This window comes from Cajanus cajan, chromosome 10, assembly GCF_000230855.2.
Source record: "Cajanus cajan strain Asha chromosome 10, NIPB_CcT2T_4, whole genome shotgun sequence".
NCBI classification, from domain to species: Eukaryota; Viridiplantae; Streptophyta; class Magnoliopsida; order Fabales; family Fabaceae; genus Cajanus; species Cajanus cajan.
In genome coordinates this window covers 17,609,293-17,623,231 of record NC_138526.1, presented here as the reverse complement: position 1 = coordinate 17,623,231, position 13,939 = coordinate 17,609,293, and the positions used below count along the sequence as shown (strand labels likewise).

The 13,939-nt window shown below is 27.3% G+C and overlaps 2 protein-coding genes across 2 annotated transcripts; both read right to left on the bottom strand.

Annotated features, from left to right (window-relative positions):
- Positions 1 to 788: 788 nt before the first annotated feature.
- On the bottom strand, positions 789 to 3,710 carry LOC145952787 (annexin-like protein RJ4). Its single transcript, XM_083065778.1, has 6 exons — positions 3,436 to 3,710; positions 2,870 to 3,015; positions 2,559 to 2,777; positions 2,027 to 2,239; positions 1,667 to 1,756; positions 789 to 1,556 (listed from the first exon to the last, which is right to left on the bottom strand). The coding sequence occupies exons 1-6, from the start codon at positions 3,506 to 3,508 to the stop codon at positions 1,353 to 1,355; spliced, it is 945 nt and encodes a 314-aa protein (XP_082921904.1). The 5' UTR covers positions 3,509 to 3,710; the 3' UTR covers positions 789 to 1,352.
- A 2,141-nt stretch (positions 3,711 to 5,851) lies between these two features.
- LOC109806730 (annexin-like protein RJ4) lies at positions 5,852 to 8,029 on the bottom strand. Its single transcript, XM_083064696.1, has 6 exons — positions 7,957 to 8,029; positions 7,384 to 7,529; positions 7,073 to 7,291; positions 6,526 to 6,738; positions 6,166 to 6,255; positions 5,852 to 6,055 (listed from the first exon to the last, which is right to left on the bottom strand). The coding sequence occupies exons 1-6, from the start codon at positions 8,027 to 8,029 to the stop codon at positions 5,852 to 5,854; spliced, it is 945 nt and encodes a 314-aa protein (XP_082920822.1).
- Positions 8,030 to 13,939: the final 5,910 nt, after the last annotated feature.

Below are 13,939 nucleotides of genomic sequence, written 5' to 3'. Positions count from 1 at the left end.
GATACTCCTCCACTTAAGATCATCAAGGGGAGAAAAAACAGTGGAAAGAATAAACGATTTATTTGCTAATAATATTTTTTTTTGTCATTATTATCCGATCAACGATCATGAGTATTAAACTCGGGGAAAATACCTTAAAATATTTTATTCAGAAAAAGACACGTATATGTCATCACGAACAGTTTTTGAATAATATGGTTTTAGTTTCCGTGTGATAATCTACAACAACTCCAATATATGTGCAGAAACATACATCTATGGTGGTTAAGAGCAAATAAACCACCAGGACTATGATTTTTAATATGATTTTTTTTAATGATTAATGTTGGAGATCAAGTCTAAATAGTATATATAAGTAGAAACATTTCTCACTTTACAAGTTTATTTGATAGAATTAAGTTAAATTTAAATTAATATTTTTAATATAATATTAAAACTTTTTTTTAATAATTATATGATTATTGCTGAATCCATCAAATCATTCATTTACTATTAAATTATTATTAAAGTATCTATAAATGTCATTATTGATGAAAAGACCAAAATAATATATATATATATATAATATAACATTTTTTAATTTACAAGTTAAAGTTGTATGATTGAATTAAATTTAAATTCTCATTCTCAATACTGTATCAAAATTTAATATAATAATTGTTGTTGGTCCTATTAAATCACCAACTTTCAAATTTATTTACATCCTAAACTAAACATTTAAATGTTCAATTTTCAATGCAAAAGTTATGTATCGAAAATCTTATATCAATTAATAATATTACTAGATAAGTGGGAGTATGCAATTCTATATATATAATTGGGTTCACATTCATAAAATTGAACCCAAGTATTTTCACTCTAGAAATTTAATTGCAACGGTCGTTATTTTGTTAGCTTGATTTGTATTATTGACCTTGCTGATACTGAATATGGCTTGATTTGATATCAACCATGCTTATAATATGTAGATATCGTCAAAATTTCTTTGCAATTACCGATAAATACAAGGTCGTAATGAGATTGCAAAGACCTTGCAAACAACAATGTTACAGCTACAATTGCATACCACAATTTTTAACCATGATTCAAACCCGCGATTATTCTTATTGAATGAAGAACTTTCATCATTAATTGAGATGTTCAAGTTGCCTCACACAACAAAGATAACAAAAGTTGGACTCTAAAAAGGGACTCTATGAAATCAGTTACATATATCCTTAAAATAAGTAATTAAGTTAGAACATGTTTATGTTTATATATAAATTAAAAGCGTTTTTGAAAATTTTTCTATAATAATAAAGAGTATTTTTAAATAGAATTTTTTTTAAAAATGTTTATATTGTGACAGGTTCTTAGTCTTCTTTCCCCATCAAAGTAAGGAGGAACTTCTTGTAGTCTCCAGAAGTTTCCTTGGCCACTGCATGCTCAAGATGAACATTGTTTCTCTTGTAATAGACCTCTTTGATCTCCTTCAGGTCCTTCTCAGCCCTTGTCACAATCACACGTGTCAGTGCTTCCTCATCAGTTCCAACACTTTCCATGGCATTGCGAAGAACCTATACTCGGTGGATTCATGGTTAAAATTCTTGCATCCCATGTCATGTTCAAAGAGATTGATTTTCTAATTAAGGGTCAAACTTAAAGTGAAAGTATGCAAGATTTTCACCTTCTCATAATACTTCTTATGATCATTGATGCAGCTAATGGCTAAATTGGCTGCCTTATGAAACTCATCAGACCCTTCATCGGACAATTTCTGTAAAGGAACAACAAGTTAAGAAAACTAATTGTTGCTTAATTAATTTTGTCCTGCATGAGGCCTATACTTTTTTTGTTTAAAGTTAAATATTTGGAAAAACAATTTAGAGTGAAAAATGTATTTTTAAAAGGTATGGGGAAGTATGAAAGCAAAAAAGGAAGTTCTATAGCAAGAAATCCCTTATTCAATGTGAACAAAAATCTTTCATATTAGTAACAATTACAATAGCACAAGGGAGATTAAAATAAAAAGACTTTGTTGTTGTACCTTAGTGATGGCAATGCCATGATCATCCCTGTAGCGGTTGAAAGTAGCAACAAGTTGGGTCTTGCTCCTAGTAGTAAGGATCCTAATAATTTCTCCATTACCTTTGTTCTTGTTTTTGATAGCCTCATGAAGAGCATCAGCTTCAGATTCTGCCAATTTTGCATTAATTTCACTGCCACCATACCTAAATGAGCTCACCAACCCTACCAATAGCTGCAAAAGAAATTGACCAAATACTAATTAGATCAAGAATAACCACCCCTTAAGAAATTCTCTCTTCAAATGCCATAGCTAGTCTAAATAAATGTACAAAATTATGCAGGAAAAAACATACATGAATTATTTCCTTCAAGTATTTTTATGTTTGTTTATCAAAAAGTTAGAATTTCATCTCATCAATTAGTATAATAAAAGCTTGTATTAAAAGTCAATCTAGATTACTCATATGAAACTTCAATTATGATCGAAGAACAATATCAACATGGCCTATTTAAAGAACTATATCTAAATTTTGTTGAATTATATGACTTGCCCGGCCAAGATGGCCAGTGGTATTAGCAGCCACATCTTCCTCCAAGGAACGCTTGTATCTGTTGTGGTAGGCACGCCTCACAACAAAAAGCTCTTCAGGTGAAAGGACACAGGAAATTTCCACTATCACTTGGTAGTTTTTGTCAGCACTCTTGAGAGCTAAATTGGCCAACAAAGCCTCACGTTCTGCAGGTTCCCATATCCAACGGTACATGGCTCTCTGTTTGATACAACCCCACACAATAATTCATTAGTGAATCAATAATAAAAGCATCCAAAACTTTTGAAATTGTTATTGCCAATTTTGTGTACTTCAAAGTCACCAGAGAGCTCAGATTCAAGGCGTTTGATGAGGTCCTCTTGGAAGAGATTGTGATATGCTTCTCTGATTTGGGTCCTTTGGGTAGCATTTCTATGGCCTAGTATTGATATAATGGCTTTTCCATCAGCTCCCCAACCTACAAAGTTTTTGAAAACTTAGTCAAGGATAAAAATTTCATGTAATATGAACAATATCATAGGTGATGTTATTCTCTAGTCGGAATTAGAATTTTACTTTAAAAATTTGCACAATAAGATATCTTATTATATGTCAATGCATATTACTCTAACTTTGATAGAAGAATATCACTTATAGTACTTACAATAATTTTATAGAGATAGATAAATCACCCCTTAGAAACAAATATGCCATACTAATGAGCTATTCTGAGTTTCTAACAAATTGTTAGTGTTGTATATGGGGAAAAGCCAATGTTTTACACTGATAAATGATTGTTATGTGTGAATGAAGGATTGAAAATTTGATCATGGACTAGCAATATATGCTTAAATGAATGTTAGAAAATTAAAGGAAATGAGAAGTTGGATCATGTGACCTTTGACAGCCTTTCGGATAGATTCAGCATCTTCCACAGGAAAGTGGTTGGAAAGAGCAATCAGCGTAGCCATGGTTCAATTGATGCTTTTTACTCTATGCTTCTGAGTAGTTAAATTAATATATACACACGCGCATATAAGTTATATAACCTATGTCACCTCAGCAACATGCTACTCTCCTAATGGATAATAACAAAATAGTGAAGTACATAAGTTACTCTCCTAGAGTTTCAATTGAAAAGCATATGCATGATTCTTTGAAATTACCGCCTAAAAACCCTATTCGTCAATTCATTTTATTTTTCAGGATGTCGCATCCATTGTCGTGATCATAATAATCTCAATCGGCTTACATCGATTATCTACTAGAAACTTTTTCCTTCTCAACAAATTGGAATTTTCTAATAAATCAATGTAAACAGAAAATATAAATAAAAGGGCCTCTTTGAATTTATGTACAGGTATTTTAAATTGAAAGAAATTTCAACTATTCTGTTTTCAATTTCTTTGGATACTCCCCCACTTAAGATCATCAAGGGGAGAAAAAACAGTGGAAAGAATAAACGATTTATTTGCTAATAATATTTTTTTTTCTCACTATTATCCGATCAACGATCATGAGTATTAAACTCAGGGAAAATACCTAAAAAAAGTTGATTTAGAAAAAGACACGTATATGTCATCGCGAATAGTTTTTTTTTTTGTTGAATAAAATGGTTTTAGTTTCCGTGTAATAATCTACAACAACTTCAATATATGTGCAGAAACATACATCTATGGTAGTTAAGAGCAAGTAAACCACCAGGACTATGATTTTTAATATGATTTTTTTCTTGAATGATTAATGTTAGAGATTAAGTACGTGTTTGATTTTTATTTTTAAACGTAATTTTTTCTTTTCTCTTCATCTTTACATGTAAATTTATGTGGAAACTCCCATTCATTGTTTCTAGTTAAATGTGAAAAAAATTTCACGTCTCAACTCTAATGTAAACACATGCTAAGTCAAAATAATATACACAAGTAGAACATTTCTCATTTTACAAATTTATTTTATAGAATTAAGTTAAACATAAATTAATATTTTTAATATGATATTAAAACTTTTTTGTTAATAATTATATTATTGTTGTTGAATCCATCAAATATTCATTTACTATCAAGTTATTATTGATAAAAAAAGACCAAAATAATATATATATATATATATATATATATATATATAAATAAAATATAGGAGAAATCCTTTTATTCTAGGTATAAGTCTACTTAGACTTACTTCGTTCAATAACTCATGTTCTACATCAAATTTCATCGATCCAACCATTCAATTTAAAGTTTTTAATGCATAGATCAAATCTGTGATTTTTTTAAAAAATTTGAAAATTATTTGATACTTCATTTCATTAATCCAAATTAATGTATAAAATGATTTTATGATTATCCGTTAATTTGAATCAATGAAATGAAGTATTAAATGATTTTTAAATTTTCTAAAAACTTGCAGATTTGATCTATGCATTAAGAACTTTAAATTGAACGGTTGGATCATTAAAATTTGATGTAAAACATGAGTTATTAAATGGAGTAAGTTTAGGTAAACTTACTCTTACAATAAAAAGATCCCTCTTCATATATATATATATATATATGATTGAATTAAATTCAAATTTTTATTCTCAATACTGTATCAAAACTTAAGATAATAATTGTTGTTAGTCTTATTAAATTACCAACTTTCGAATCATTATTAGATTATTTACACCCTAAATTAAACATTCGAAATGTTCAATTTTTAATGCAAAAAATATGTATCGAAAATCTTATATCAATTAATAATATTACTAGATAAGTGGGAGTATGCAATTCTATATATATAATTGGGTTCACATTCATAAAATTGAACCCAAGTATTTTCACTCTAGAAATTTAATTGCAACAGTCGTTATTTTGTTGGCTTGATTTGTATTATTGACCTTGCTGATACTGAATATGGCTTGATTTGATATCAACCATGCTTATAATATGTAGTTATCGTCAAAATTTCTTTGCAATTACCGGTAAATACGAGGTCGTAATGAGATTGCAAAGACCTTGCAAACAACAATGTTACAGCTACAATTGCATACCACAATTTTTAACCATGATTCAAACCCGCGATTATTCTTATTGAATGAAGAACTTTCATCATTAATTGAGATGTTCAAGTTGCCTCACACAACAAAGATAACAAAAGTTGAACTCTGAAAAGGGACTCTATGAAATCAGTTACATATATCCTTAAAATAAGTAATTAAGTTAGAACATGTTTATGTTTATATATAAATTAAAAGCGTTTTTGAAAATTTTTCTATAATAATAAAGAGTATTTTTTGAATAGAATTTTTTTAAAAATGTTTATATTGTGACAGGTTCTTAGTCTTCTTTCCCCATCAAAGTAAGGAGGAACTTCTTGTAGTCTCCAGAAGTTTCCTTGGCCACTGCATGCTCAAGATGAACACTGTTTCTCTTGTAATAGACCTCTTTGATCTCCTTCAGGTCCTTCTCAGCCCTTGTCACAATCACACGTGTCAGTGCTTCCTCATCAGTTCCAACACTTTCCATGGCATTGTGAAGAACCTATACTCAATGGATTCAGGGTTAAAATTCTTGCATCCCATGTCATGTTCAAAGAGATTGATTTTCTAATTAAGGGTCAAAGTTAAAGTGAAAGTATGCAAGATTTTCACCTTCTCATAATACTTCTTATGATCATTGATGCAGCTAATGGCTAAATTGGCTGCCTTATGAAACTCATCAGACCCTTCATCGGACAATTTCTGTAAAGGAACAAGAAGTTAAGAAAACTAATTGTTGCTTAATTAATTTTGTCCTGCATGAGGCCTATACTTTTTTTGTTTAAAGTTAAATATTTGGAAAAACAATTTAGAGTGAAAAATGTATTTTTAAAAGCTATGGGGAAGTATGAAAGCAAAGAAAGAAGTTCTATAGCAAGAAATCCCTTATTCAATGTGTACAAAAATCTTTCATATCAGTAACAATTACAATAGCGCAAGGGAGATTAAAATAAAAAGACTTTGTTGTTGTACCTTAGTGATGGCAATGCCATGATCATCCCTGTAGTGGTTGAAAGTAGCAACAAGTTGGGTCTTGCTCCTAGTAGTAAGGATCCTAATAATTTCTCCATTACCTTTGTTCTTGTTTTTGATAGCCTCATGAAGAGCATCAGCTTCAGATTCTGCCAATTTTGCATTAATTTCACTGCCACCATACCTAAATGAGCTCACCAACCCCACCAATAGCTGGAAAAATATTGATCAAGTACTAATTAGATCAAGAATAACTACCCCTTAAGCAATTCTCTCTTCACTTCATTCTCTTCAAATGCCATAGCTAGTCTAAATAAATGTACAAAATTATGCAGGAAAAAACATACATGAATTATTTCCTTCAAGTATTTTTATGTTTGTATATCAAAAGTTAGAATTTCATCTCATCAATTAGTATAATAAAAGCTTGTATTATTAAAAGTCAATCTAGATTAATCATATGAAACTTCAATTCTGATCGAAGAACAATATCAACATGGCATATTTAAAGAACTATATCTAAATTTTGTTGAATTATATGACTTGCCCGGCCAAGATGGCCAGTGGTATTAGCAGCCACATCTTCCTCCAAGGAACGCTTGTATCTGTTGTGGTAGGCACACCTCACAACAAAAAGCTCTTCAGGTGAAAGGACACAGGAAATTTCCACTATCACTTGGTAGTTTTTGTCAGCACTCTTGAGAGCTAAATTGGCCAACAAAGCCTCACGTTCTGCAGGTTCCCATATCCAACGGTACATGGCTCTCTGTTTGGTACAACCCCACACAATAATTCATTAGTGAATCAATAATAAAAGCATCCAAAACTTTTGAAATTGTTATTGCCAATTTTGTGTACTTCAAAGTCACCAGAGAGCTCAAATTCAAGGCGTTTGATGAGGTCCTCTTGGAAGAGATTGTGGTATGCTTCTCTGATTTGGGTCCTTTGGGTAGCATTTCTATGGCCTAGTATTGATATAATGGCTTTTCCATCAGCTCCCCAAGCTACAAAGTTTTTGAAAACTTAGTCAAGGATAAAAATTTCATGTAATATGAACAATATCATAGGTGATGTTATTCTCTAGTCGGAATTAGAATTAGAATTTTACTTTAAAAATTTGCACAATAAGATATCTTATTATATGTCAATGCATATTACTCTAACTTTGATAGAAAAATATCACTAACAATACTTGTAATAATTTTATAGAGATAGATAAATCACCCCCTTAAAAACAAATATGCCATACTAATGAGATATTCTAAGTTTCTAACAAATTGTTAGTGTTGTATATGGGGAAAAACCAATGTTTTGCACTGAGAAATGATTGTTATGTTCGAATGAAGGATTGAAAATTTGATCATGGACTAGCAATATATGCTTAAATGAATGTTAGAAAATTAAAGGAAATGAGAAGTTGGATCATGTGACCTTTGACAGCCTTTCGGATAGATTCAGCATCTTCCACAGGAGAGTGGTTGGAAGGAGCAATCAGCGTAGCCATGGTTCAATTGATGCTTTTTACTCTATGCTTCTGAGTAGTTAAATTAATATATACACACGCGCATGTAAGTTATATAACCTATGTCCCCTATTGTTGTAAAATTAAAAATAAAAATGAAAACCTATATTACCTATGATACCAAAAATCTGAACAGATCTGCGTTTACAATGCTCTCTTCAGAATAGTGCCATATTCGATTTTTATTTAAAACTAGCTGGGCCATTCTAAAGGGTATCTTAAAAGTTATATTACTTTTTTTACACCAAAAAGTTATAATAGTTGATAAGTGAAAAATTACATTTTATTAAAATTATGTTTAGTGTATTAAAATATTATTAAACAAATAATATTTTACTAATGTTAAGTTGATTTGATTGATACTCTAGTTGGTTTTCAAACTTCAAAATTTTAGATTTGATAAAAGAATGATTTTGAGAGAGATAACCTTAATACAGTTAAAGTTTCCAAAGAATATATGACACATATTTTGTATATTTCATCTAATAGTAAATATTTAGTATTTCTATTTCTTTTCATTAATCAATCAATTTAAGGGATAATACATATATATGAAGAAGAATAATTAACATTTTCTTTATGTTAAAATTATTAACTTCATAATAGGAAATGTAGTATTATTTTTTTCTCTTATTTATGGTAAGTGAACTAAATAGTTAATGTTTTTTTTTTTGGTATTGAAAATACTTAAGAATTAAGTAAAAATAAAAATATAATAAAAATCACAATTAATATTAATTTAAATTTTTATGTTTATAAATAAATAAAAGTAAATAATATTTAAAAAATAAATTAGTCAAATAAATAAATAAAAATATATTTTGTCTCAAAGTATTTCACAATTTTGTTTTAATCACTATAAAAAGTTATTGTTTCATTCCATGCATTTTAAGAAAAAGATGTGTTTTCTTTTTGAAAATAATATACAAAGGGAATACCCTCTTTTGATATTTACTTATTTTAACAAATTATACTCTTGTATTGTATTTTATTTTATTTCATTAATTTATATTTAAAGATTTATAACAATATATAAAGAGATATCCCTTTCATTGTCCACTTTTTTAATGACAATTATACATAGGGATATAGAGTGTAATTCCATTACTTTGAGTCCTTGTCCCATATGTCTTTCTCCTCATAGTCTTCTTTCATAACTTCCTTATAATTTAAGGTTATACTTAGTCAAAGAGTCTAAAATACACTATATTTATCTTTAATAATATAACTATTAGTCTTCAGTTATATATGGAAAAAGAAAAATATCTATAAAAAATACTCTAACGTTCAAGTTAATCTTTAATTTTAGACAAATCAATATAATTAATATTGTGATAAATGTAAAAAGTACCTTTTCCCCCTAAATCCATTAGGCTTGGATTGAGACAAGTCAATGCTAAAGTCTCATTACTTAATTACTTTTACCAACATTTTTCAATTATTTGTAGCCCTCGGCTCCAAATAGAGGAGTATTCAATTTTACTCCTTGCACTATCTCCTTTCGATATATGCAAATAAAGGAGTATTCAATTTTACTCTTTCGGTTATCTCCTTTCGATATATGTAGTCCTCAACCACAAATCAAGGAGTATTCAATTTTACCCCTCGACCAACCCCTTCTAGTATATATTGTATTTTATTATTTTCCTATACTAATTTATATTTAAGAATAAATTAAAAAATATACACAAATATAATTATTTTCTTTAAAATTAAGAACTGTCCATTTTTTAATGAAAATATTAATTTATTTAATATTTTTTACATAGATACGAAATACATTCTTCCGCTGCTAATAACCATGATATTGATAAGGTCAAGATAAAGGGATGTAGGTGGGAGGGTGGGAAGCAATTTGTTGTTCTTAACAATGGAGTTCTTTGTTGTGATTTTTTTTTTTTAAAAAAAAATTATTTTTATTTATTCATTTATTTGTAGATTTTCATACTTCTATATCGTTAAAATTTAATTGATGTAAAAAATTATTTTTATTATATATAAGTGACATTTACATTTATATAATTGATATAGAATATTCATTATAACTGATATGTCGTCTCTGTATTAATAAATGTAACTATTTTTAATAATAATAATAATAATAATAATAATAATAATAATAATAATTTATAATAATATGTAAAAGAAATATCCTTTTTGATGTTCACCTTTTTAAAAGATAAATATATTTTTATATTGTATTTTATTTTTTCATCAATTTATCTTTAAAGATAAAATAATAAAAAATAATTCTCCTCTTTAAAAATAATAACTATCCACTTTTTTTTCCTTTTTGTTTTTTTAAATCATTAGTTAATTTATTTTTTCACAGAATAATGAAGTGTCATTTTTCTTACTAATATTAGTAATCACTAGTATTTAAGTGTGTACAATATACAAACATGTTCATTATATAATTAAAATTTATAATAAATTATATATAAAAATAAATATTATGTTTGAATATATAACTTATATTTAAAATTAATATACATAAATAATTACAAACATATAAATTATATTTTTAATTTATGATAAATAATTTATATAATAATAAAAAAATTTATTTTTAAATATTTATATTTAATTAATAAATAAATATGATAAATAAATATCAAATTATATAAGAAGTTAAGAAAATTTTTATAATTTCTCTCGTTGAAGAAAAAACTCCTAAAAACACTCTCGAGCAAAACAAATGTTTGTATTTAATATATAAGGATTGATTACAAGTGTTAATAGTACTGTTTGATTTTATTTTTACCTTAAAAATCATCTGAACCAAATAAGAAAATTAAGTATGGTTCAGTTTGGTTTAAATGAATTATAAAATCCAAACCAATCTTTTATAATTTTATTTGATTTGGTTTTTGTGATTTTAAAAATTTCTTATTTATAAATCTACTGAAATGTTTAATATTATATTATTTGTTTAAGATTGTACATTAAAAAAATAAAACTTAAAATATGTAAATACTAAAATATTTTATCACTTAATGTATTTAATACTAACTCTTATCATATTACTTTAGCAACAATATATCTTTAATAAAATTTTAGTTATCATATTAAATATTTTTCTCATGTATAATTTGTCACTTAAAATAAATATTTTTGAGCATTATAAATAAATCATAATTTTTTGTTTTAAAATTTAATTTAGTAGCTTACAATTTTATAAAATATCTTTTATATATTATAGCATCTATTTGAAGAGAAAAATAACTTTTAGTAGCATACAATTTTATAAAAACATTTTTTATGATATATGACAATTATATATATATATATATATATATATATATATTATGTATTTAAAAAATATATATTTATAAATAATTGCAGTTGGTTTGATTTGAAGTGGTTTCAAATTCCATTATGAAAATTGAACTAAGCCACACGGTTTTGAAAATTTTAAAATTGTACCAAACAACTCATTTGTAATTTTATTTTACCAGTTTTTGGTTTTTTTTTTTTGGACGAATTTACAACTTTTCGTTTGAGTTAATTTGGTTTTGAACACTCTTAATAATAATAATAATAATAATAATAATAATAATAAATAAATAAATAAATAAATAAATGAACTCACAAATAAAAATGCTGAAATGTTCCTTTTGAAGATTTCAAATATAATAAGAGTTGTGACCACCCCCACGTCATACCTTAGCAGTGATACATTTGTAGACAGTCCAAAGTGAGCCACACCTTAACTAATGTCACACAATTAAACCATCTTTACCTTTGTGATCACGACACTATGTTCCAATTCCAACCAACCAAACCAATTCCTCACTCTTTCACTTGTGCTGTTATCTCTGTTTGTTATTTGATTAAGTGATGAGGCCTAACCTAATTACCTAATCTAAAACCACATTAATTACGAAAACATTTCCGTTAGTCACCATTAGTACATTGTTTCCATTACCCTAAAATCCCTTCAATTTGTTACCACTACAAAACCTAACACATTTTCAATACTCTGCTTTCTACTCTCAGAAACTTGAAAACTATATACAACTGCCACTTCAACAAGCACATTGATATAAATTGTCCATGGAGAATAAAATAATCTAAGAAATTACAAAATTTGAAAATATTAAGAATACTAATTGGGGACGAATCGAGTGACGTGTGGGTGTACTAAGAGCATAACTTATGTAATTAATATTTTAAACAACATTTTGGAGAACTTTTTAAATTTTATTTATTTATTATTGAAATGGTCGACCTGTTTTAGCAATGAAAATAAAGAATTATATTTATATTATAAAATATGATGAGTTGATGATTCTTACTTGAGTGCTACAAATAAAAATAATTAGCTAAAACAATTCAACATTAGCATGAACATTGGGCTGCATTTTGATTTTTTAATTTAATTTTCTACATAGGACGGTGCATTCTTGTCACTGTAGTAAGTGAAATTTTTTGGCAAAATGGTTCCACCGTCGGTGCGGACCTAATCACGAAAGTATAGGATTAGTACATTAAATGTTAGGCAAAATAAAAGGGAGAATGATGAAAATTAATTATCTCTTCACTACTATACACAACACTTTCTTTCTATGTAGACTAAAATAGGTTTTTAGGTCGGTTCCAACCAATGTATTAAGTCTCAATATTTTATATAAGTTAAATAATCGAGATAATAAGTATATTTTTGATGTCGATTATTTTTAATCAATGCATAATGATAATTAAAGTTTGTGTCATGGATACATTTTAATGTCATCTATTGTGTAAGTTATTTTTATTGTATTATGTTACATCATATTATGAACATTCATGTAAACAAATATTTTTAAGAACTTCTCTATTAAAAATAAAGAATTTTTTTAGTAGAAAAGCTCGCAAAAATATTTATAAGTTTGGAAATAAGTTGTTCATCAATTTTTTATATAATATCAAGTTTGAACATGCATATTTTTTTTTATACAATTTATATCCATCAAAAATAATATCTTCTCCACCTCGTAATTATGTGTTAGCAATATGTAAACATGTCATTCAAAAACTTAAATAATTTTGGGAAACTTTTATCACTTCATCCATTTTTTGTCTTAAGATGAAAAATCCTAATAACGACAATAATCGTGTGAAATTAATGCAACTTGAATACAAAGATATCCTTGTATCACTAACTAAATTATCATATACATGTGCACATTAGAAAGAATCATCTCTAGCATCAAAAATCATATTTTCTAGTTAATCATCATTGTCAAAATCAACTTCTACTATTTCTATATGAGACATGTGACAACCTTCTACTCCAAATTATTGATTATGATATTATTAATAAGATGCATTTTTTTTTAATATTAAATAAAAGATTTTTTTTCTTTACTTGGACTGTAAAAGGGTTCACACATATTAAATTATTGAATAAAAACTTCAATTAATAAATAAGGAAAATAAGTTCATAAATGGAGGCACAAAACTAACCTTTTACAAAATCCTCAAATAACGAAGTTCAACCTAAACAAGAAACACAACCAAAAAAATAATAAGAGAAGTGAAAATATATCTCACAAATGTATAACACATATAAACAATATGGATAGAGTCTAAAATGATATATAAACACCTTTCAAGCCAATAGAAACATTAGTAAATAATACTCAAATTAACATCCAACAAATTGTCAGAACCCGAAAAATTTTGATCTTACCCACAGATGGTTTGGACCTCTATTTTGAAAATCTCATCGGTTAGGGAAATACAAAAAATATGGCATTTAGCGACCACTAAAATTGGTCGTTAAATTGCTAAAATCGGTCGCTATTTACCTTAGCGACGGAATTAGCGACCGAATTTAAGTAGTCGCAAAAACCCTGGTCGCAAAGCTATATAGCGACGGAAAATTTTTTGGCCGCTGTTCAGCGACCA

Excerpts from the sequence above, each read along its gene's own strand:
- LOC145952787 (XM_083065778.1), bottom strand. The coding sequence starts at position 3,508 with ATGGCTACGCTGATTGCTCTTTCCAACCACTTTCCTGTGGAAGATGCT. Across the intron at positions 1,757-2,026 it reads ATGGCATTGCCATCACTAAG|AAATTGTCCGATGAAGGGTC; the intron begins GTACAACAACAA and ends GTTCCTTTACAG. Across the intron at positions 1,557-1,666 it reads ATAAGAAGTATTATGAGAAG|GTTCTTCGCAATGCCATGGA; the intron begins GTGAAAATCTTG and ends CACCGAGTATAG.
- LOC109806730 (XM_083064696.1), bottom strand. The coding sequence starts at position 8,029 with ATGGCTACGCTGATTGCTCCTTCCAACCACTCTCCTGTGGAAGATGCT. Across the intron at positions 6,739-7,072 it reads CCACTGGCCATCTTGGCCGG|CTATTGGTGGGGTTGGTGAG; the intron begins GCAAGTCATATA and ends ATATTTTTCCAG. Across the intron at positions 6,256-6,525 it reads ATGGCATTGCCATCACTAAG|AAATTGTCCGATGAAGGGTC; the intron begins GTACAACAACAA and ends GTTCCTTTACAG.